Source organism: Vombatus ursinus, unplaced genomic scaffold (genome assembly GCF_900497805.2).
Source record: "Vombatus ursinus unplaced genomic scaffold, bare-nosed wombat genome assembly UNPS02010304.1, whole genome shotgun sequence".
Lineage (NCBI taxonomy): Eukaryota > Metazoa > Chordata > Mammalia > Diprotodontia > Vombatidae > Vombatus > Vombatus ursinus.
Window position 1 is genome coordinate 5,138,469 of NW_020950082.1, and position 25,771 is coordinate 5,164,239.

Genomic DNA, 25,771 nt, shown 5'->3' on the forward strand with positions numbered 1-25,771 from the left:
GTATACCCATTTTTAAAAAGTGAGCTTCCATTATATTCTCCAGCTTTTCTCTGTCTGGATCTCATGAACTCTGACCCAGGGATATCCAAGAGAAAGAAGAATGGTTCAGAAAAGGTCAAAGATGCAGTTTTCAGCTGACTTTGTTAAGACTAATAACCACCAAATCCCTCTGTACCCTAGACCTCAAAATAACCTGCAGAGTAGCCGGAAACTTCCCAAGGTTTCTCCAGATGCACAAAGATAGCCCCCACACCTTTGTTTTTGATCTTCTTCTATATTTTTTTCTCTCATGGAAGCCTATTCTGCTTTCCCACTTGTTTGATGCATCACGAATCTCACTGAATTACACCACGGACTTCTTCATCTAGGTGCCCTGTTACTCACTGCTTTAAATTTAATGTGTCTAAACCTGAATTCATCGTCTTTCCCATCAAAACTTGCCCCACTTCTTGACTTCCCCTTTTCAGGTGACAGCAGATCTTTCTTCACCCCACGATGGCTCAGAACTTCCTTGACCTATCCCCCTCACCCATCTTCCACATTTAATTGCTTGCCACATATTGATTTATCTCCTTAAATCTTTCTAATCTGTCCCCACCTCTCTACTCACACTGCTGCCTCCCTGGTGCAACAGCCCAGAGTCTCCCTTCTCACAAACTACTACCACAGTTATTTTCTCTCCTGCACATATGGGACTGTGTTATTTATCGCTTGAAAAGCCTGAGTGACTTTCCATTTGTCCTATACTTGAGGACTTCACTGTACATGCAGATGTTTTCTCTGATACTCTCACCTTCCAGTTTCTTAAAGTGCTCAACTCAGTCACCCTTTTCTCTAAACCACAGGTCATACCTTTGTTTCTGCCTTCAACCACAAGCTTTGTCCTTCTGTGATCTAGAATTTTTTTTTTTAAGGCAATTGGGGTTAAGTGACTTGCCCAGCGTCACACAGCTAGTAAGTGTCAAGTGTGTGGTCTGAGGCTGGATTTGAACTCAGGTCCTCCCGACTTCAGGGCCGGTGCTCTATCTACTGCGCCACCTAGCTGGCCCTGTGATCTCGAATTTTCAACTCTCCATCATTCCATCTTTTTACTAATTTTCTGTTGTATTGCAAATAACCTCTTCTTGTTTTTTTTTGTTTTTGTTTTTGTTTTTTTGTTTTTACCAGGGCTAGATTACTCATCAGGGTTTAATTCAAGTTCCAAAAGTTTGTTTATCTAGAGTTTTCATCCTAGTTGCTTAGACCCAGGAGGCTTGGGGAATATTTCAAAGGTTGATGTCTCAGTGTTGTTTCTCTGTCTTTGTAGACATCTTTTGTCATCTTTGTTTTTACCTCTTCAGAGGTGATCACATATAAGCCAATGAAAAACTTGGGGACTATCCAAATAACTAATTTATCACTGACAACAGATCTTCAAAGACAGCATGATTTGTTTCCTGTTGACTGATACACTTGGTCTTGTAGCCACTTAACTACTGTTAGAGTCATCTTCAGACCTTATAGGTTGACTCTTTTTTTAAGCAGATTCATCCTTTCCCTCCTTCCCCAGATTTGGATAGGACTACTTTCACATTCTGTGCTTGCTTTCTTCCTTTGCTGCCTTTGGCTTCACTGATAATTCTCCACTTGTCTCTATTTTATGGAAAAGAAGTTAGAGAACCCAGAAAGTTGTGACATAAATAAGATTTCATTATAGACAAAGTAGGTCACTGAGTCAGAATGAAGACTTGGCACCTGTCCATGAGTGTTTTTAGAGCTTTCGGACATTTGTCTCTTGAATAAAATAGGAGATGATCCATAGTTAAATGCTGAGCTGGTTTAAATGTCCCTCCTGAAGGGGTAGACTTCTCTGTTTGACAAGATTAAGAGGCTTTTTAATGCTGATTCTCTTCTAGGTAGGGGACAGCTCAATTTTTTTTTTTTTTTTGCCCCTTTCTTATTTGAATCTGTATTTCTAAAGTTGACCCCAGTGATTTGCTTGGCAGTGCTATTGTTGCCCTTAGGTCCAAAAAAGAAGAGTATCCATCTATAGTATACATTTCATGCTCTGTGTGTGTGTGTCTCTGTGTATAAATATATAAACTCCAGTTACTTCTGGCAAATAGGAGAGTTGTATTCATAGAGGGGAACTTAAGGGCTGAAGTGAGATCATATTCTATATCTCCTCAGCCCAGTCAGCACTTTATTGACCTCTACTGGCTGCTGTCACTGAGAGGCAGAGAAAAGCTAATTATTCTTATTTAATAACCATCAGAATCATGTGGCAAGATGCTGGATTTTGAGTCAGAAGATCTGGGTTTACTTTTACCTCTGGTCCCTATTCGGGCTCAGAATAGATTGTAAGTCACTTCTCCTTTTGGCGTCTTGGTTTTCTCTTGTTCAAAATGATGGAGAGGGACCAAAAGTTTGGGATAATCTCTCAACAGAATTCCAGCTCTGGAGCCTAAACCCAAAGCCTATCCTTTTAGGACGATGTTTGACTCATGATAGGAGGAAATTCTGTGGTTTCCTTTTAGCCGTTGAATGTGAATGTGGATTCTTAAGTTGACTGGCAGTAGGAGATACCAGTCTGATGTGGATCACATTCAACTTAGTTCCTTTTTTTCAGATTGCATGATGTGGGGGATTGGGAGCCTGGAAGCCAGTGATCCTTGGCTTCAAATTCTGTTCTAACATATATTGATTCATCAGTGCTTAGTGGTTGTACACAAGCTCTCAGTGCTTTGCAGGGAAGGTGCCAACCTACATTAGTCAAGGGAATTTTCTCACCTGGGAGTACCCTGTACCAGTGAAATCTTATAATTTTTTTTATAACTGCCTCCTTTTTTCCCCATGAGAGTTTTCCATAACATTTACCTTCCTGCTCAATTTTGAGCCTTCTCATTCTCTTTACATGGGAAGTTCATCAAGAGCAGTGGTCCCTTCCCCCCTCTCCATCAAGAGTCAGTATTGACTACCTTCTTTTTCTACATTTATTTCTTCTGATAGCTAATAATTATGTCTGGTCACCCCATTTATGGTGGTGACCCACAAACATTTCTACTAAGGATCAATTAAATACCTACTTTGTGCTGAGCACTGTGCTAAGAGCTTTGCAAATATTATCCCATTTGATTCTCATAACAACTCTGACAAGTAAGGACTATTACTATCTCCATTTTACACTTGAGGAAACTGAGGCAGGCAGAAGTGAAATGACTTACGTCTAGTTAAGTACCTGAAGGTAGATTTGAACTCGGGTCTCGTTCACTCTAGGGCCATTACTCTATGCCCAGGATTATATAAGTGCCCCATTCTGATCTCTTATTCCTGGCATCCCCCAGTCTCTGCTTTTGGATAGCTTTAATAGTAAAGTTTTCCACTTAGTGAATTGAAGTGTGCTTTTCTGTAGCTTCTGTCTATTCTTAATTTTCCCAGACACAGACAATTAATTTCTCTCACATACTAGCAGACAACTATCATTTTCTCCCATCTTCAACCAGTCCTCTGAGCTTGGTCTTGCAGCCTCCTTTCTATCTTGGTTGCCCTCCTTGGGACTTGATTCATCTCATCATTGTCCTTCCTAAAATGTGGCCCAGGACTAAGGCCAGCATTCCAAATGAGATATGACTTGTTTATTTAACTGAACTGTCTTTGTTGAGCTGGCCAAGTGGCAGCTGTTAATACTTTCCAAAGATTAGAACGCTGTTGGTATGTCTTCTCAAGCTACTTCTACCTGAATGAAAATGTCATCCATATAATCCTGTTCTTGGTCCCTAAAGATTGTTTTGTGTTGCAGGCAGATATCTGGTCTTTGGGCATAACAGCTATAGAGTTGGCTAAAGGAGAACCTCCCCATTCGGAGCTACACCCAATGAAGGTGTTATTCCTCATTCCAAAGAACAATCCACCAACACTGGAAGGGAACTACAGCAAACCCCTCAAAGAGTTTGTGGAGGCCTGTCTAAACAAGGAGCCGAGCTTTGTAAGTTTTATCAGTAGATCACTCTTGGCGTGTAAAGAACAGATTCATGGTGCTAGAGTTTTATTTATTTTTAAATCACAGAGAAACTTTGGTATGGAAATATTTTCATTAGACAAACATTATGTGTTGGGGTTCAAAAGTTTTAAATGACATTACAGAATCGGGCAGAAATCACAGCCAACTGTGAAAGTATTTTCATCTAAATTAGGTGTGGTCATAGCAGGGGGTGCACAGGTATTGGCATGCTAACCACAAGAGTATCTTGAATATCATATTAAAAAGCTACACCAACTTTTTCTTGGAATTTTGCCTCTAAATTGAAATCAGAAAAAATTACTTGGAGGTGAATTTTCTATTGCTCAGTCTTGTCCAAGCACATTGAAATACCCTTTAAACATAGAAAATCCTACAAATAATATTAGAGGTTTATCAAGAGTGTAATAATTCCTGGTTCACATCCATGTCATTAAGAAACTGGGATGAATTTTATCTTTAAATTATTTAATTGAGTTTTTTAGCTGTTAGTTGTAAAAGAGAGCTGATTTTCATTTTCTCATTGACTTCTATCTTAAGATGTAAAGCATGGATTATATCACTGTGTTAGGGTGTGCTGACACCTTGTCAGAGACTGAGGGAATAGTGAGCTAACAGAATTGACAAAGCCAGAAACTAAAATGTCTCTATCTGCTCTTCTTCAGGTAATGTATACTAAATTATTAGTTCCAGATTTTGTCAATCTTGTAGCATTGACATTCTCTTTTTTGAGTTGCAGGGAATCAGCAGTTGTAGATACTAATTGATCTGACATTTGTTTGACCCTCCTGTAAATTAAAATGCACACACCTTAGATGTGGATAACTGTTAATATAGCCATTTACCTACCCAGTTCCACAATCATAAAGGAATCAAGATGAAAGGAAGGTACCTAGAAAACATGATATAAGGGCATTGGGAATGAGTAGGAAGTGAGAAGACATATGATATTGCCAAGTGTGTCTACAGATACTTTCTTTTTCACAAGATTGAGTAATATGACGCTCTCATTAAGTATATAATTTGTTCTAAGAGAAGAAGTTTGATCTAACCCCAGTTGTAGTTTCTGTATTTCTACCAACTGGTGATTTGAGTTTTCATTTTATCCCTCCCTGTAACTGGTATCCATTGTCCTCTCTTAAGTAGCAAAAGCAGTTGGCAGGCCTTGGCCTGTAGCACCTCTGGGTCATGGCTTTTGTTATGCCAGAAGCATAAAACAATTCTTGACTTAAGTAGTCAGGAGAGAAGGTGCATACCCAGAATGTGAGTGACATTTGGGAAGTTACTTAGTTAAATGGTCTTAAAATTATGAAGGTTCAAAACACAACAAATTACTGAATTTCTTTTAGAAAAAAAAAAAAAGCTGCTGGCACAAGAATGAATATTTCAAAGACAGTGATGTTCACAGGTTGCTATTTGGAGGTACTTTAAAGCAGAAGGTAGTGAACATCATCTTACTGACTTTTGTTTTTTCAAGAGACCTACAGCAAAGGAGTTGTTGAAACACAAATTTATAATAAGGAATGCAAAGAAAACCTCTTACTTGACAGAGCTCATTGACAGGTACAAGAGATGGAAGGCTGAACAGAGCCAGGATGACTCGAGTTCAGAAGATTCAGACACGTGAGTATCTTCCATCTGTTAACTAGTTTCAAACAATATAGAATATGCTTGGTCCTTTTTTCTCCTCCATCTTCCAGCTGTCATTTTTCCTCTGATATCCACTGCTTCTAATGGGCTTCGTATACCAGATAGTTGGTCTTGCAAGCCTTCATTTTAGTGCTTCAGGGATGGGTGAGAAGCTTAAGGAAAGGAAAGAAGTATAACCATGAAGCACATTTGTTTCCCATGTTTTCTCCAAAAGAAATGTTTTAATGTTTCAAGCAAAATGAAAATGAAAAAAAGTGAGTGAATCTGATACATCATTTGGATGTAAAACCGGAATGTTCCAAAATATAGTGTATGAACTGAATGTAGGTTGGGGATGGGGAAGGAAATTGATGTGTGTGATAACATCAGAATATATATCTCTCTTTCGAGAAAGAGAAGGCATTAGGCAGTAATAAAAACTGATAAAGCCATATATGTAAAGTCACTTTAAAGAATGTATGTACATGTGTTGTATCAAGAGGGCTGACTGATGCCCTTAAAAACTAAGAAGTGAAACTCCTATCTGAGGTCTATGTTATGTATGACATTATCCAGATAAAACGACCATTGTGATTACCTGACTCTCAAATCCCTGTGAATTTTAGCAAGTGGCTACATCTTTTTCTTATTACATGTTCACTAAGATCTGACATCTTCTATGAGTAAAGTTCATATGTAGCTACTGCCAAATAAGTCTCTTTTCCTATGGACATTCAGTAATGGAAATGCTCAGTTATGTTGAGTGGTTTGCTAGAATGGTTTGGGTTCCTTTTTTCACAGTAAATTCATTTGGCAGATTATTCGAGCAAATATGTTAGTGAACAGGTTTACTTGGCTTTATACACCTTTTGGGTGCCTTTAGGATTTAGTAAGAAATATGTCAAGTGATCAGACTCAGAAGAATTTCCTTGCTTGAGATGACCACAGTGTTAATCAGCCTTCTACAGCTCTTATAATCAGAGAATCGCATAGCAGAAAATGTCACTTCAAATTACTTTATGAATTTTTGGCAGTAAATGTACCAGATTGAAATGATGCCTTTGTTAAAGATTCCTTTTTTAGGACATATTAATGTTCTGTTAACCCCTTGATACCATGAATGGAACTTCCCAAGAGTAAAAATTGCTAATCCTTAACTGGTTTTCTTTTCCTGAAAATACTTTTATGATGAATCTACTTCGAAATACTGTTAATTTTTTATTCATAACTGACCCTTTAAATTTCTATTCCTTCTTAGCTAATGAGGTTAGAAAGAAAACCTGAAGTAACCTCTTTAGCTCCCACATCCTTAGCCAGATAATAGACTTTCTGTGATTAAGGCAGAGAATAACAATAGCCATTTAAGGACTGATAACTGGAAAGGACTTTTAGTTCTAAAATCTCAGAGTCCTGGGAGAATTCAGACTCAAAAACTGAGAGTTAGTGAGACAGGAACATCCTAAAAATGTATGAGATTAAGACCACAGATTTAGATTAGCCTAAAACTGAAAATGATTAAGATTTATGAGAAAAGTATCAAACTATTCCTGATGTTGTTTTGATAGCAAAATCTTACTTTTGAGATGCTATTTTTTTTTTATTAAAAACAAAACAAAACACAAGTGAGTGGAAGATTTGTGGTTCCTTTCTGGATTTCAGATTGATTTATGAACTGTGGGAACCTAAAAATAGAAGATTATGGCAGTTAGCCTTCATTCCTGTCTAGCAAAGTGGTGGCCACCTCATTTTCTAAGCAGTGGCTTCTTTTTCTGTGTAAATGAGAGTGCAGTGTTTTCAGTTTGGCTTATACAATCACAAGGATTCTAATTGGAGGGGGTTGCCATGCTGGTTGTCCAAATCTCCCTTCAGGACTCAGTATGGCACAACATAGCAAGTATATTGCCAGCTGCCCAATTCAAACAGACCCACCAGAAGTTTTGTTGAGCCTGACTTCAGTAGGCCACCCAGGATATAAAGCTGCCCTTTATGTCTTAAATGCGTGTCCAGTGCTTGATTGGTGTCTCTAGCATTTTTTTCTTCTTTCCCATTTTATTGAATTGAGTCCTTTCAATGTTAATATACTTAGTGATGGGAGACTTCTGAATTTTTGTTTTAAGAGAAACAGATGGTCAGGCATCAGGTGGCAGTGACTCAGGAGACTGGATCTTCACAATCAGAGAAAAAGATCCTAAGAACCTGGAGAATGGAGCAGTTCAGCCACAGGAACTGGAAAGAAATAAGGTAGAACCTGATTAAAATTATTTAAGCACAAATGTTTAAATATAAATTAAATACAAAGATATCAATAGGACCTGATTATTTAAATATCATTGTTAATGATCATTTGCTAAGTACCTTTTTAGTTCTGAATGCTGTATAGTTATAGTTATACCTCTTCATCCGGTTTATGGAATTTTGCTATTTAATTTAAAAATTTGGGAACAGACTGTGGGAACTTAAAAGAATGACTTGAGAAAATTTGTTAAGTTAGTAATGACTTAATGTTGATTGGATCCTAAAAATTCATACTTGAACTTAGAACTGGACAAGGACCAAATAGGTTAATTTAAACTAGCTAAAGCCCAGAGGACATGGCTTGATTGTCTTGTTAGTAGAGGTAGATTCAAACTAAAGCCTCTGTTTTCAGGTCTAGCACTGTTTTCTACATTACCACCAAGGTTATGTGCACAGAATTTATTTCACCCCTGAGTTCATAGACTCTTAGAGTTAGAAGGAACCTTAGAGGTCATCTGTTTTCAACTCTTCTCCATTAATCCGTGAATTAGTTCTTAAGCATCCACACAGCTGTTCATTCATAAATATGTCTAGTTAGTGGGAGCTCACTCTCCCCTGGTGTCCATTCTACTTTTTGGACAGCTAATGATTAGCAAGTTCTTCCATATATGGAAAAACAAAATCTGTTTGTCTATAATTTCCAAGTACCAGTATTATTTATGCCCTTCAGGGCCAAATAGAGTAAGTCTTACTGCTCTTTCTCATGAGAGACTTTTAGATACTTGAAGACAGCTATCTTAGGCCCTTGTCTTATATCTGTCTGATTCCTTGCATTGATCCTTGTTTACCATGTTGTCTCTTCCCACTTTTTGTTGCTACTACAGTAGCTGTAGCTTTGAGTACATATCCAGACTAATGGTTACCTAGTAATGATCTTGCAAATTCTGCTTTAATATAGAGCTGAATCATTTGTAATTAGCTCAGTAGTTGTTTATGTAAGTAGGTAATGCTGTAGTGTTAAGATAGTTTCTCTGAAAAAGCTTCAAACCCTCCCAATCCCCTCATCTTGGTTATAGTGTTAATTTATCTTGAAAAATCTTTCTCCATAAGTAATTTAAAGATAAAATTATTCCAGTTTCTTTATGAAATGGATGTTTACTAGGAATTATTGTGAATCAAATTAGTAAGATTTTGTTGTACTCTTCTACCATGGTGAGGAGAAACATTGTAAGTTGTCATAGACTTCTAGTAGTTTGTTATTCTTCTCTTTAAATTACCTTTCTCCTATTGGTCTTTAACCTTTAGAGTGAAAACTCCTCTTCTCCCCGCCCCCAGTAGCATAATGGTATAGTTTATTTTAAACAAATGATAATTTTCTGTTGTGATATATAACCTGTTTGCCTACCCTTGTGTGTTTGATTTGTTTTACATATAAAACTTTTGGTCTAATGAGAGATAATCAAATTTGTGGTTACCTTTGATTAAATCCATTGATAATGAACATGAAAGAACATTTTTCCCCTCTGTATTTGAGTTCAGATGCCAAGGTGTAAGCTGTGAGATTTGAAAGTAATAAATTCTGTTAAATGCATAACAAATTATCAAATTATATTGATTTTTTTTTTAAGGTGAAAGATATCCCAAAGAGGCCTTTGTCTCAGTGCTTATCTACAGTTATTTCTCCTCTTTTTGCAGAGGTAAGATTGCTAACATTGTCAGCATTTTATTTTAGGGATTGGTCTTCCTGTGGTGGTAGGTGATATCAGGAGAATGGTAAATGAGAGAAATGTACGCTTTCAAAATAGTTTCAGAAACTCAGGGTGCATCTTGTGTTAAGCTATCCTTAGGTACTAAGAATGTTTAGTGTCAGTATTCTAAGAAAATTTCCCATCCCCACACCTGTCTTCACATACCTCTTCTGCGAGGCACCCCCACCCCCCACCCCATCAACTGGGCTGAGGCCACTTGTTTATCCCTTTGCAGGCTGAGGGGTCAGTCACAGTGGTATACTGTATTCTTATTTCTGGGTAGGGCTGAGCAGTGAACACTAGTTACTAAAAGTACATGGATCTGTGCAGCATGGGTCTTAATTTCAATTTTAGTTGTAACTCTTTTACCCCCTAAAGTGTAATTTTAGTTAAGTGTATTTTGCTTTTGACTTTGGGCATCTTCTTATTACCAGAAGTAGATTCGGTCATAAGAAGAGCAGCAGGCCCACTGAATACTTTTTTAGCACCTTTGATCTCTTTCATTTATCTGACAGCTGTTGTCCAACTTCATTTTTTTTTTTCCTAACCAATTATAGCATTCTCATTAAAAGAATGAGAGCACATGTTTTAGAAGCGAGAGCAGTGCATTAGGAGTCCAGTGGCCTACTCTTTTCTCTCCTTTTTGTCCTGGTTCTCTCTCTGATGGGCATTTTCCTGTTCCTTCTCATTGGGACCCTCACCTGCCTCAAGGTGATGTTGATATCAGTATAGGTGGTGGTCTTTCCAGGAAAGGACCCCATAAGTACAAAGAGAATACTATAGCTCCTTAGCCATTACTTAGAAAGCAAAAATATTCCTGGCCTGGACCAAGCCATGCCTATATTCAACAATTAACTAGTCCTGCATCTTGTTAGTGTTTTCACTAACTAATTAGTTTCTGTTTTCAAAGCCTTTTTAGAGATGTTATCTTATATAATTTCCACAATTCTTTTGAGGTAGAAGAGGCAAATAGGAAACATCATATAAGACTCCCTTTAAGAACTTCTTTCTTCAAAGGGAATTTTTAGTTCTGCCCATTGTCTTCCTCTAGGACTTTGAGGAGCTGTAGGATACAGTCTATACTCTTTCATCAGAATTCCAGCTCACTGTGTCTCATACTCTCATTTAGTAACCCTGACTTCCTGCCACTAACAAAACTAGAGCATATGTAGTAGGGTACAGACTATGGTTAGCTTGGGTTATAACTGGTCACAGAAATGGGAACGATCATAGGATTTAGAACTGGAAAGGATCTTAGATACCATTTATTCCAGTTCCCTTCCTTTTATTGAAGAGGAGACCGAGGCATAGGACTTAACTTGCCCGGGATCACACAACATAGTGCCTAGGCTGAATCAAACTTGTCCCTTTCTGACTCCAAGTCCAATGACCTGTCCACTATACCATGAATAGGTTCTGTCTGCTTCTCTCTACGTGGTTTAGAGTGTCCCTTCTGAAAATGTTTAGCAGATCTGATTTAGTCCATGGATCGGCACTCCATTGTACAAATGGCAGTATTGGCAGGTGATTTAGTGATACCACACACCGAGGTTTTTTATTGATGTTAAAACAGACTCTCCTATTGGACTGATTTCATACTTAAATTTAAAGGCTTTGTGCTTCCCTAGACCGTACCTTTATTCTTTGTCTCATTACCATTCCTGTGTATTTATATGATACCATTTTGATTCTTTTATCTGATAGAGCAGGGTTTGTGGTTTCCTGGATGTTCATTCAATTGTCCAGAATATTACCTGAGTCACTTTGATAGGCTCAAGATCCACACTAGGCAGAATGTCATAGGATTTGCTAAGTTGTAGTTGGAATTTTTTTTTTTTGGTGGGCACATGGCAAAAATATTCAGGAATATTTCCTTAGCTAATACCCATCAAGAGGAAGCTAGTTTATTCTCTTTCCTTTTCTATCAGACACTCAGCATTTATTAACTGCCAAGCCTCATGCTAAGAGCTGGGGTTGCACAGAAAGGCAATCCTTGCCCATAAGCTCACAACCTAATTCTGACTAGTAAAACTTGAATAATTATCAGTTCTCTAATTTCCATGACATTCTTTCATGTCCCATCTTTCACCTAAACTTATTATTTTTTCATGAACTGACAAAAAAGCAACAGTTTTTTTAAAAAAGGAAAACCTCCAAGTTTGCCCCAACAAAAAATAAATCATACCTTGAATTTGGAAAACACTTCTTTTAAAGAAGTGCTAAAGTGCTATATGTTTTAATCTCACTGATACTGTAAAATACTTCGTTGGCCCAGATTGTCATTAAATTTTGGAAAAGTAGTACAAAGAGATCTTGTTTGGGAATCTGGGTTCAGATTCTGACTCTGATGCCTCCTGTCTGTTTGACTTTGGTTGGGCATGCCATTTATTTATTTTTGTGTCTGTGTTTTTTGTTTGTTTTTAAAGTTAGAAATTTATTCTGTTTAATTCACAAGCTTTATATAAACTTTATTATTATTTTTCTCCCTGGCTAGGCAATGGGGTTAAGTGACTTGCCCTGGGTCACACAGCAAGTAAGTGTCAAGTGTCTGGGATCAGATTTGAACTCAGGTCCTCCTGACTGCAGGGCTAGTGCTCTATCCATTGCACTATCGACCTGCCCCTTACTTTATTAAAAAAAAAAAAAGACAAAAGACCCAACAAAAAACAAAATAAAAGGAAATGGTGAAAGCATGACAATATCCAAAATTGAGACCCTTCCACTTTTCAAAAGCAAGAGCTCTGAGAGTTCAGTCTACCAACTAGAAGAACCCTAAAAAGACAAGAATTATGAATGGAACAATGATGTCACTTCACAAGCAGAATTTTATGTAACTGAAGGAACCTTTCTGGGACAAATCTGTCCTTACAAGCAAATGGGCAGTAGGTTGGGGTGGGGGGGGAGAACAAGACTGGAAAAAACCAAATTCCAGTGTTCCAAATTAACTAGTTACATCTCAGCTATAGATAATAAAGGGTTTGGATTAGGTGGTATTTGAGTTCCCTGACAGACTGAGATCTCTGGTCCTATGATTTTATAAGGTCTTTGATTTACTTGTCATTTTACAGAGTTCTCACTTGTCCTGCTTCTTATATTTCCACCACATTTCAAAGCTATCACTTAAAATGCTAATGGCCAGGGTTTGAGTCATGGAAAAAAGGAAACAGTGGGCAATTGCAAATTACTCATTTAAAGAATCTTACTTGCTATTGTATATTTAGCTCTCTGAGAAATTCAGGCTCCTCTTGGTGGAAGTCTTGAGGTCAGATGTGTTGCAATCCAGATAGAAGAGGAAGAGATATATGTTAAAAGTTGAGTTGCTCAGGTTTCCCTCATGTTAAGTCTTACGTGACATCTTATCTTTCCGATTCCACTGCCAGTTAGTAAAAACCCAAGCAAATAATTGATTCCGGAATGATAAGAGCTAAAGAGGAAAAACTTTCTAGGAATGGGACACTGAAATTTTCCAGATCATCTTGAAATGCCGGACCTGGATATGTTGCAAAACATTTCTCACTATATGTAATAATAGAACTGGTTCTAGGCCCTCTATCTGGACACTGACACACAACTGCAGTCTCCAGCCTACACCTACCCAGGAAGGCTTCCATGAGGGCCTCCCATTTGATCCACTCCAGCAAGTCTCTGGACACCTGCAGCTCCACAGCAGTTGCCTTGCCCTCCCCTGGGAAATTCCTTTAAACCACACAGTGCTGCCTGACACCTTGGGACAACTCCACCTTAGGCTGAACTCCTATGGATGATGATAATCTATCTGAACTAATTCCTGCACTTCCATTTCCTTCCCATCCCAGTGATTCTGAACCCTCAACTCTCATTGTTCAAACCCTGTTCTCTGTTTACAAGGAACTATTCCCTTATTCCTTCTCACCACCTCCCACCCCCCAACCTCCACCAATATTCCACTTTAATGCTACCTACCCCTTCCACTGTGCTTTCTGGAATGTCTGTTGCATAGGTAGCAAACTGGCTTTCATCTTAAACTAGCCTCCATCTTTTCCTTTCTCATCCTCTCAGTTTTCTTATACTCGTTGAGATCTGGCTCCATCTTGATGACACAGCTTCCCTGGCCACCCTTTTTACCATTAGTTATACTTTCACACATACCCAAACTCATTGGTCATTGTGATACTTCCTGTTTCCCATTGCCACTTCCACTCTCTCCCTCCAACACTATCACTCAATATCCTCTTTTCCTTCCATATTCATTCAGTCCATATCTGTCACCCAGTCAAGTTCTGGCCTATTCGTCCCCAAGATACCTTCCTTCTCAGTGAGTTCAGTATCTAGTTCACAATCTTTCCTCAATTTCTGCCATCATACTAGGAGACGTTAACCACCCCACACTTCTACTCTCCCCCTCCCCCCCAATTTTTTTTTTTTTTAAATGTCTCAATTTGTGTAAGAGTTTTATCACTTCTCTGTTTGGAGATAGATAACATGTTGCATCAAAAGTTCTCTGGAATTATGGTTGGTCATTGTATTTAACATATTCTTAACGCCCTAACCTCTGAGATCCTCAGCTTATTCATTTTTTTTTAATGTTATCTATGTTTTATTATATTTTTATTTAGTTTTTGCTAAATATTTATCAGTTACAGTTTAATCTGGTTCTGGTGGCACTCAGGAGTTGTGGGCGGCATATGGCCAGCTGGCTGTGTATTTGATGCCTCTGATTTATACCATAAATAGACCAACACGAGGAGTTTTACAAGGGTATCCCTAATTTTTTATTTTCCTTGATAATGTCATGTTTGTTTATTTTTTCAAAAAATTTTTAAGTGTATTTTTAACATTCTTTTCTTTTTACATTTTGAATTCGAAATTCTCTCCCCTTCCCCAACCACTGAGAAGGTAAGCTATATGATATCAGTTGGACGTGTGAAATCCTGCAAAACATTTCCATATTAGCCATATTGCACACACACAAAAAGCGAGAAAAACAAACAAAGTGAGAAAATTCAACTTCAGTTTACACTAGGAGTTCATCAGTTCTCTCTGGGGAGGTAGATAGCATTTTTCATAATGAGTCCTTTGGAATTATCTTGGATTGTTCAGAGTAGCTACGCCTTTCACAGTTGATCAGCATTAGAACATTGCTGTTACTGTGCACAATGATCTCTCAGTTCTTCTCATTTCACTTTGCATAAGTTCATATAGGTCTTACCAGGTTTTTTTTTTTTTTCCCTAAAACCATTCATCTTGTCATTTTCCACAGCACAATGGTGCAGCATAGCACATTATAATTTTATGCCACGAATGCCACAACTTGTTCAGCTGTTCTCCAATTGATATGCATCTCCTTGATTTCCAATTCTTTGCCACCACAAAAAGAGCTGCTATAAATATTTTTGTACATACAAGTTTTTCCTTTTTCTTTGATCTCTTTGGGGTATAGACCTAGTAAGGGTATTGCTGGATCACAGAGTTTGCATAGTTTTATAGCTCTTTGGGCCTCATTCCAAATTGTTGTTCAGAATGATTGGATCAGTTCAGTATTCCACTAACAGTTCATTAGTGTACCAATTTTTCCCTCATTCCCTCAAGCATTTGTCATTTCTGATAGATGTGAGGTGGTGCCTCAGAATTGTTTTAATTTGCCTTTCTCCAATCAGAGCATTTTTTTGTATGAGTATAGACAGTTTTGATTTCTTTTACTGAAAATGGTCTGTTTATGTTCTTTGACCGTTTATCAATTGGGGAATGGCTTTTCTTTTTATAAATTTGACTCAATTCTATACTCAGTATATATTTGAAAAATGAAGCCTTTATCAGAGAAACTTGCTGTAAAAATTTTGTTATTATTTCATTGTCTCTGATACTTTTAAGCAAAATGTGCTCAGCACATTGCCTGACACATAGTAGGCACTTACAAAATGATCCTTGGTTGACAGGAATTTGGGAGGGGTCTAAGTAGGGATTCATATTTGTCATCCATGTGATTTCATGTCTGAGCCCAAATCTTAAGTTCCTTTTGTTCCAGGCAGTGTTGTTTGCACATGTGAGTTTTACAAACTGTAGTGGACCAGTTACTATTATAATTAGTGAAGTTCCTAGGGAAATTGACCTAAATTGTCGTTGAGGCAAAGGTACAAATAGTTATCAGGTTAGGTCAGCTCGATGAATTTCCAGGTATTCCTGACTGCCAGATTGAGTCATTTGGCCTAAGACAGAAGACTGCTGCATCTCTAGACTAGTCTCTTTAATATTTAGAAGGTAATTCAGACACATGACATTCAAAAGACTTATTAGTAAATAGAACTCTACTAAAAATCAAAACTGAACTCTTAGTGTGGGATATTATGGGATTTGGGATTGCTTTTTGGTGAGTTTCTCCACTGAAGTCCTATTCTGACTTTATCATGGCTTGTATTCTTGATTATTGCAAACCTTGTCTAGAACCTGTTAAAGCTGGATAAGTTTTTGAGTTATGGGATCAATGGTGCACTTTATGTATGTCATATTATTTATGTATATATATATATAATATGTATATAAAATCATATAGCTTACTATATGTAGAGAAACTCTTGTTAGTCCCAGGAAGTTAGCTGCAGCAGCTCGAGACCATTTACTTGTTCTAAAGTCCATACGTTGTTTGAAGTATAGCAATCTCTCTGGGAACATTGACATTAATGAAATCCAGAATCCTGGGAGGATTGAAGAAAACATTTTGTTGATGACCTGAGCAGGGTTCAAGCTAAGAAATAGTTTGTATAGTGCCTGTAGTAAATCAGTGAAGCAGCTCTTTTCTTTGTTATTTTTTAATCTGTTTTTATTTTTTTTGAATGAACAAAAATCTTTTCCTTCCTACCTCCTTGATCCCCATTGTCCTGGGAGGTCAGGTTGGAGAAGGGGGAAGGAGGGGAAGGGGACAGACACAAGAAAAACAAAACCTTTGTAACAAGTAAGCATAGTCAAGCAAAACACGTTTCTACATAGGCCATGTCTCAAAAATAGATGTCTCAGTTGGACGCCTCTGAGATCATCAGCTCTCTGAATTGGGATGCATGTCTCGGCCTCACTGGAAATCTGCTTGGTCATGGTGTTAATTGGAGTTCCAGAGTCTTTCAGAGTTGTTTGTCTTTATGATGTCTTGATGATGTAATTGTATAAATTGTTCTGGTTCTTCTCATTTCCCTCAGTATCATTCATTCACATTGTTCCAAGTTCCTCTGAAACAGTTATTCCATTATTTTTCACATCACAATAGAATCCCATTTCATTCAGGTACCATAGTTTGTTCAGCTATTCCCCAGTTGACGGGCCCTCCTTTATCTCTAGTTTTTTGCTACCACAAAGATTAATAGCCTTAATGAATGGGCTTCGCCTCAGTCAAACTGAGACCTTAGCTTAAGAAGACCAAGGTCTTCCACTGCATCGTGGGCCATCTCCAGTTGTCCTGATCTACTTCTGGCCATTGGACCCAGATGGCTCCAGAGGAGAAAGTGAGGCTGGTGATTTTGCACAGCCTTCCCTCAGTTAAATCCAATTCATTTTTTGCATGTTATGGCATCCCCTCCTTGGTCATGATCCTCTTCGAGAACGAAGGACAAACACCACCACCACCATCACAAAAAAGAACTGACAAATATTTTGTACATGGTTGTTATTTTCCTTTTTCTTTGATCTCTTTGGAGTGTAGGCCTTTGCTGGGTCAAAGAGTACGCACGGTTCAGGGACTTTTGTCATAGTTCTAAGTAATAACTCTTTTTTTTTTAAAGAAGGAATCTACATAGTAGACGACTACAATGTAGTAAAATTTCTTTGAGAAGTTGTCCAATTATACCTTTTGAATTGAGCATTTCCACTGCCAGGCATATAACCCAAGGATGTCAAAGATGGGCTTAAACTTCCATAAACTCTGAATACATTCAGGTGGCAGCTCTTTATGTGGGAGCAAAGAGCTGGAAACAGAGTAATGCCCATTGATTGGAAAATGGCTAAACAAATGGTGGTACATGAATGTGATGGAATATTACAGTCTCAAAAGAAACAACAAATAGAAGAGTTCATAGAAAAGGAATGGGGTGGGGGGTGGCTACTGAGATGAATTGATGGAGGGCAAAGTCAGCAGAACCAGAAAAGCAAAATAAACAGTGACTAGAAAGTGAACACTGTCATTAGAAGGACCAGGCTGGGCCCCAGAGAAGAGTATGGGGGAGGATGGCGAGAAACATTCCTTTCACAGACTGTGAGAGATGGCTATCGGATCATGAGGGGTGGTTTTGCTGAAATTTTTTTTGTGTTTGATTTTTACTCTTACAAGTGATATTTGCTAGGTAGGAGGAGTGAAAGGAATAGATTTGAAAATAAAGGCTGTGTTTAAAAAAAAAAGATTACAATAACATGAGAAAAAGAAAAGTGTACTATCAACTTGAGTAATGTATATCTTTCCACATGGAAGATACATAAGTAATGTGTAAGTACTACTATTCAAGTATTGCTTCCAGCATATTCTCTAGACACCTGGGGGAAAGTATTCCCCTACCTGTCCTTGTTTAGGAGAAACCAGGTAGGTTCCAGGGCCACTTAGATCCTCAGGAGTAAAGCTGGAAATATAACTCAAGAGATATACAAATTGAACTCAGTGCTGTGCCCATGTGTTCATATTACTTCTTACAAGCAGTTCCCTTGCTAATATCATTTTTTAAAATTGGTTTTTAAGTTGAAAGAGAAAAGCCAGGCAAGTGGAGGCAACATGGGATCCATCGAAGAACTGAGAGGTGCAATTTATTTGGCGGAAGAAGCCTGTCCTGGGATCTCGGACACCATGGTGTCTCAGCTTGTGCAGAGGCTTCAGAGGTAACTAACTCCTCAGCTTCCATGGGAAATTGCTGCCCGAGCAGGTGTTGGGAAGCAGTGGTAGTATGTGTATTTTTTTTTTAATTGTGGGCATGAAGAGGCTTCCTATAGATCTGTGTTAAAAGCAAAGAGAAGGTAGTTCTAGACGAGTAACCAAGCCCAGCAGATGGGAGAGAACCGTGGGTCCTTCTGAGACTGTCACTGCATTCTGTGCTTATGGAATTCTTATCTTCTTTTCCCTTCTCCCTCTCCTCCTGTCCTCTCCCCCTCCCCCGCAACACATATGAAGATCTTTTTTGAAAAAATCTTTAAGATGCTTTGCCAGCTTAAAGCCATGACTAGCTGAAATTGGAGCAGTCCTTTGGCCACACACCAGTCCATATCTGTCACTCCAGAATTGATTTCCTGGTTTAAAGTACCTCTTATGACAAAGCTTTTTCATTTAAGCCCTAACACAGGGGTATTCTTTTTGTAGGAGGACCATGGACAGATTTGTTTATATTGCATAGTGTTCTGGAGAAGGATTATGAATTTAGAGCTAGAATGGACACCTTGAAGGCCTCTAGTTCACATTGCTCGTGTTAAAAGTGAGGATAATCAAACTCTGAAGAGTTTGAGTGACTTGCCTGAAGTCACATAAGCACTACAGGAGCAGAGGAAGGATTTGAACGTGGGTCTCCTGGCTTCGAGTCCAGTGCTCTCCATTCTGCCCCCTGCTTCCCAAATATTTGTCTTTCATTAAAGGCATTCACTGATTTTGTACTTGTAGGAGTCATTGGGAATGACAGACATAGAGGTTTAGAAGGTCCCTTCCAGCTCTGATAGCTCTTGATTCTATGATAGCCATGAAATTCAGTGCTTTCATCAGAATTCCATGTTTATCACAGTGTGGCATTATGGCAGACAACACAGTGCCTCGCACATAGTGAGATACTTTTTTGATTGATTGATTGTGCTGTAATTAAGGTCAGACCCTGGTTGCTATCCCATCTCAGACGTTTACTAGCTGAATAAGGCTGGTCAAATTGCTTAACATCTGTTCCTCAGTTTCCTCATCTGTAAAATGAGGGGATTTAGACTTAGTGACTTCTGAGGTCCCTTCCTTTCATGATTCTGTGAGCAGACATTGGTTGATGTCATTTTAGGCAAAATGAAGCAGAAGTTCTGAGACTTCGATGTCCTTCAGATATACCTTAGAATAATCAGATTAATTGAAATAGCATTAGACTAAGTCCCCTTGGTAGATCATTTCCATGGCCCCTTTTTGTCTTAAAGAGTAGAGTTACTACATTTTACTCCCTGTTACTATGCATTATGGGCTATCCCTGCCCTTCTGCTATCTACATCCTCTCTTTGAGACGTGGGGCTCCTCTGCTTAATGTGCTGTCAGCCATGTTGTAAAACTACACCTCACCGTTCTAGCAAAGTCAGGTGGATAATTAAATTTATTTTTCAATTATCCATACCAGTGTTCCCCTTCCTTAATGTGGCTTATTGAGAGCTGATTGTGACTAATAATTCCCAGGCTTTTTGTTGGATTGTCATTGTGTGGTATAAAGAGGTTTTGATTCAGGTAAGCCAGTTTTCAGTAAGGCTTGCCTTCTGCTTTCGTCTGCTTGAATAAAGATGGAAAGAAATGGCTAGCAAGGTGGCTTCCCCTCAGGAAGAGGAGATAAGAGCAAGTGACCTAGACTGAGCCCTTCCTCAGTGCAAGTGCATTTCCTGAAAACTGACTACTCTGTAAATGTCTTGAATTTCATATTTAGGATAGGAGTTAAATTATTGTATAATGCACTGCCTTCATTTGTATTATTATGGGCCTATAAAGGTCACTGTTAGCACTTGTTAAATACATTTAAGCGCCACCTTTTTTTCTCTCTATGAAGATAATTATTAGCATGGAGGAAATCCCCAAATACCACTTTGTTAACCTTGTGTGGAGGGGCATTTCCAGCACTCTTCTCTTCTCATTTGGCCAGAACTTGTGTGAAATTAATAGTTCTGAACCTCAATTTCCCTGGTAACTTGTGTAGACATTAAGTTGCTGTGCAGCTTCCCATTCAGCATTTGTAAAGGGAGTTCCCTTGCTGGGAATGCTCTGTACCAAAGAAATCACAAGGCCTATAAAAAGAAAAAAAAATGAATAGTTCCGTTGCTTACAGGAGCTAGATGTTACAGTATAAAGAGGAGAGGGATTGGAGTCCAGAAGACCAGTGTTCAAATTAGCTTCATATATTTACTAGCTGTGTAAACCCAGAGCAAAGTTATTTCACATCAGTTTGCCTCAGTTTTCTCAACTGTAAAATGGAGATAATAATTACACCTACCTGCTAAGGTTGTTGTGAAGATTAAATATGATAATATTTGTAAAGCACATAGCACCATGCTTGGCAAGGCTCTTAATAAATTCTGCCTTCCACTCTCCTTTCCTTCCTTGCTCCTTTTCCTCTGTCCTCCTTTTCCTCATTAACATATACAGCTGTCTTCATATTTGATCTGTTCTTGCCTTCTAAGCCCTTAATTATCTTTTTTCTCCACTGCTGATTCAAGATACTAGATCAACTATGTCCTCAATTGTCACAATTAATTTTTGAAATGTGTTGACTAGTAATAAGCAATTGCCAAAAGTTAAGCATCTTTGAGTCTTGTTTGTCCTTTATCTCAAGAATTGTTTTCTGTGGCTTTTCCCCCTCTTAAGTGAGACTTCCCCCCCCTTTTTTGTTGACAGTTAAATTACTTAATTCATATTTTGTTTTAATAAGGGTTTCCCTTTCTTGTTCTTATAAGACCTCTACCTTTGTGGTATTTTCATCACCCCTGCTCTCTGTTTCCAGTACAGAGATCCCTTGCTTTATAGAGCAGTCTTTCACAAAGATAGCAGATGTAGAGCTCAAAGAGACCTCATAGGCCATCTGGTCCAGTCCCCTCATTTTACAGATGAGGAAACTGAGGCCCAGAGAGATAAAGTGATTTGTTGAACGTCACAAAGATAGTAACAGAGGGAGCATTTAAACCAGATCTCTGGTTACAAACCTACCACTTTTTGTTCTATCCTTCTTCTTCTTCTTCTTCTCCTCCTCCTCCTTTTTTTTTTTTTTTTTTTTTAACTTTTAGGCAGTTGGGATTAAGTGACTTGCCCAGGGTCACACAGCTAGTAAGTGTCAAGTGTTTGGTCTGAGGCCGGATTTGAACTCGGGTCCTCCTCACTCTAGGGCTGGTACTCTATGCACTGCACCACCTAGCTGCCCCCCGCTTCTTTTCCATTATGGTTCCGATAGCAAGTCTGTTCTCTGTAGATGAGAAAAAAGGCACGTGTCCTTAGTATTAAATATTGCCAGTATTTCTCTGGGTTGGGGTGTGTGTGTGTGTGTGTGTTTTTCCTTTTTGCGTCCTCTGTGTGACATCAGTCAGTCAAATGCTTATACAAATCTAGGCCCTGAACATAGCTTCTTCAGCTAAAATTTTTAATTTCTTAAAAATTGAGGCATTGTAACCAGAGGCTGGGTGTTTTTACAATGTATTTTACACAGGGAATCCCAAAAGTATTAGTGCAGTTTTAAGTGATTGGCCTCATACTTTGGGGACACCCTGGATAAATAGGTGTGATGTTCCTGAGGGGCACCAGGTGCTCTATAAGCTTGAAAATGAAGTAACTGATTTTTAAAGAAATGTCTTTAAGAGAACTAGGAAGTCTTCAAGCATGGAAGCTTAGCTGGAGGAGCTCTCTCCCTCATTCCCCAGCCCCTTCTCTCTTTTCTTAATGTGGCTTGTGGGTCTCAGGTTCACTTTTGATACGGCTGGAGGAACAAACTGGATGATTTGGGGGGGTGGGAGTTGTGTTTTCTTCTTGTTAAAATGCACCTCTTCTTGGTCATTGATTAGCTTAGTGAACTGTGTCAGGGAAGTGATGTCATTTTTCCTTTCTTTCCCCAGATATTCACTGAGTGGTGGAGGAACTTCATCCCACTGAAATCTTTTTAGTATTTGGGTTTTTGTTTTTCCTTCTTTCTCTTTCCTTTTCTGTTTTAAAAAAAAAAATCAACAAGACCCTGTGAAGAGGTGTGTGACTGACTGCAGGGATCATCTCCCATGGCCGGAGGAGGGAGAGCTGTCCACAGAACAAACATTCCTCAGTGGCCCACAGCAAGATGAAGTCTCCCAGTTGGGTGATGTGTCAGCTCCTTAAAGCTAGTTTTATTTTATTACTGTTATTATTATTGTTTTTAATTTTAACCACAGTGCATATATTCAAGGGAAGTATCTTTTTAAAAAAAAAACCACAAAAACAAATAAACCAACCCTGAAATGTATATTTGAGATTGTGATAAGGCAACTAAAGATATTGTGAAACCTCAGGTATCCTGCTTTAAGTTGATAACTCCCACAGGAGATGGAGAATCGCTCTGTTGGATCTGTGTACAGATTTGTATATAGTGTCATTTTTACTGAAACCCTTTCAGCGTGCATAAGAAATCACTGTGTACAAAATGGCCAAGTGCTTCTGTAGATAATATTAGTGGAGTAAATATTTGACAGGCCATAACTGAATATATTGCCTTGCCTTTATTACATGTACATTTTGAATGATGTGACCAGTGATTTGGGTTTGATTTGGTATCTGCAGGGTTTGCCATTAAGTAATAATTATGCCCTCCTATGGACAACTCCTGTTTGTACCTGAATAAATGCAGAATTTTTTTTTGACCCCCATATCTCTTTTGGTACACACAGAGGTTGCTTTCATTTTTCAATGATGGTACTATTTCTCAGTGTTTTAAATTGGAACACAGCTAGCCTCACAAAGCTTTACATTATTTTAAGTTCTCCCCCTACCCCCAGAATAAGTATCTTCATTCACTTTGGTTTTAAATTGTACCACTGCCAGTTTTGCACCAGATGTATCATCCCTTTCAGTACTATATTCTGTTGAACCTTGTAGTAGACTCTGAATATCGTCTTTCCCACCTAAACATGTCTGAATGCTTACATGAATAAATTTTGTATTACACAAGTTTTGAAAAATCTCCTTGAAATGTGGCTCTGAGAGGAAAATTGGTTCCTTCCACCATTTCCTCCTTTGTGTCTTGCGTGTGTGTGTGAGTGTAGATACACCCTCAATTTTTGAAGGAAGCCATACAGAAGACTACTAGAAGAAACGGTCAATTTTAAAACACCGAATATTATTCAGGCTCGTGTGCATTTCCTTGAAGAGATTTGGATGAATGTTGCTGGGTTTTGACAAATACTTGTGAGATTGTGTACTCATTTCCTTTAAAACCACGGGTACAATATGGACAGTCTGTCAGTCATTGTATTCTTCTTACAGAGCCTACCTTTCCAAGGGTACAAAGAAATCCTTGATTTCCACGGATAGGGAGGGTCATTTAATTGCTTTAGGGTTTCATGACTAAATGTCTTAACATAAGGGTATATTGATATGTTGGCTCCTTTGTTTGTCATATATTTTTAAGAATTGTCATTTTAAAAGAATGTCAGATATCTCGTTGCCTGTCCTCGTGTTAGAGCCAGAAGGCTAGTAATTCCTGGAAACACTTAATGTTGTATGAAAAGTTTAGGCATGTAAGACACCTGTTGGCTTAAGTGTCTTATGTACTGTAGTAATGAGGAAAAAGGATTCCCAAGTGGTTTTCAGGTGGGTTGGCATTATCTGAATGAGGGAAGCACTATTTTTTTTTTTAAACTCTACCTTCAACTTGTGAATTTCTGTGTGGGATACATTTTGGTTGTGGGAAATAAACACAGCTTAATTTGTTAAGTCTAGTTGTACATCTCTGTCTCTGACATATTACAACAAATGTTTTATCTTGACCAGCAATTTGGGGCCTGTTTCAGCCTATGTTGAGTCTATATGGTCAGAATTGGCTTCCATGTGTCACGTAGACAACAAAGTTCATTTGAGTTCATTTCAGAACTAGGGGCTGTTATAAGATTATGTTATATATTAAAAAATAAAGAGCTGTTTTTCTCTGGCAGCTGTGTGTTACTAAAATTGTTTTAAAGGTAAAACGGAAGACAAGATATAGTGATTTGGAAAGATTTATAATTCTATTTAAACTTAGAAACAAAGATTATGGATACGTTTCAGTGCTGAGGCTTATTATTCAGTCTTCTTTGATATTAGTAGTTAAATAGTCTTTAATCAGCTTAAAATTGTAGGTCTGAATTCTGTTACTTGTAGGAGAACTGCTTTGAATTACTAAACATTTGGGGAAAAACTTGTGGAGACTTTCGTTGGGGGAGCTGAGATTTTCTATGGGTAGCAGCATTTACCTAGTTCAGAAAATTCTGAATTGTAAATGCGTTGTATAGTACACTTGTCTGCGTTATAATGTTCCTCCACCCCCAAAAAAGGAAAAAACTCTGTTAACAGGAGCTGAGAGTCTCCTGTGATTTGAAGCCTTTTTAAGGGAATCTGGTTTGATTTGGACTAGATGCCTGCCCTCCAAAGTTCCTTCCAGTTCAGAGATTTCATCTCACTTCAGAGTTCATCATTTGGGGGCAGCTAGGTGGCACAGTGGGTAGAGTACCAGCCCTGGAGGCAGGAGGACCCGAGTTCAAACCCAGCCTCAGACCAGACACTTGACACTAGCTGTGTGACCCTGGGCAAGTCACTTAACCCCAATTGCCTGAAACAAAACAACAAAAAAAACAGTTCATCATTTGTACATACACTTACAACCCTCAATGCCAGCAGCATGGGTGCTGTGGGACTTAAAATTAGACCTATAGTAGATGACACATTCTTCATGTACCTGTAGAGATAGGCTGGAAGTTCTTTGCTTAGAATAGAGCTGTGTGATGCTTAAGGAAAATGATTTTATTTTCTTAAAAAACAATGGAAAGGCATTCACATACGTGTGTGTGTGTGTGCCCGCGCGCACGCGCACAGGTCAGGGTAGGCTGGTTTATGATTTGGGGGAGTTGGCCACAGTCAGGTATCAGTTCATTATAGAAAAAAGTCTTGAAGTAAGTAATTATATTTGGATGAAAAGAGTGATCACATAGGTAGGCTTTAAGGCAAGCCAATGTCCAACGCAGTATTTGGGGTTGTTACCTTACCATTTTGGAAACCTTTCAGTGTCCCTGAAACTGTACTAATGGAATAGATCAGCTCTGCCTTTTTGGGGTCTGCTGTTGCAATAAGCAATACCTTGTTGAAGTAATGAAACGGTTCCCCTATTTCTCTTCCTAACAATTATTTCCCCCCTCAGATGTCCTTAGTTGTACTTAAAAAGTGTCTGGTTCAGTTCTTGGCGTTTATGTAGCGGGTGTGTGTGTGTGTGTGTGTGTGTGTGTGTGTGTGTGTGTGTGTGTG

General features: G+C 38.5%; 1 protein-coding gene across 1 annotated transcript in view; it reads left to right on the forward strand.

The window, feature by feature from the left end:
* Positions 1–24,211, forward strand: part of STK24 (serine/threonine kinase 24) — a 134,697-nt gene extending 110,486 nt beyond the window's left edge. Inside the window, exons 6-11 of the mRNA XM_027854104.1 lie at positions 3,779–3,964; positions 5,475–5,620; positions 7,744–7,867; positions 9,490–9,558; positions 18,299–18,435; positions 22,369–24,211. Of these exons, the coding sequence (XP_027709905.1) occupies positions 3,779–3,964; positions 5,475–5,620; positions 7,744–7,867; positions 9,490–9,558; positions 18,299–18,435; positions 22,369–22,405 (699 nt within the window). The 3' untranslated portion in view covers positions 22,406–24,211. The remainder of the gene's footprint in view (positions 1–3,778; positions 3,965–5,474; positions 5,621–7,743; positions 7,868–9,489; positions 9,559–18,298; positions 18,436–22,368) is intronic.
* Positions 24,212–25,771: the final 1,560 nt, after the last annotated feature.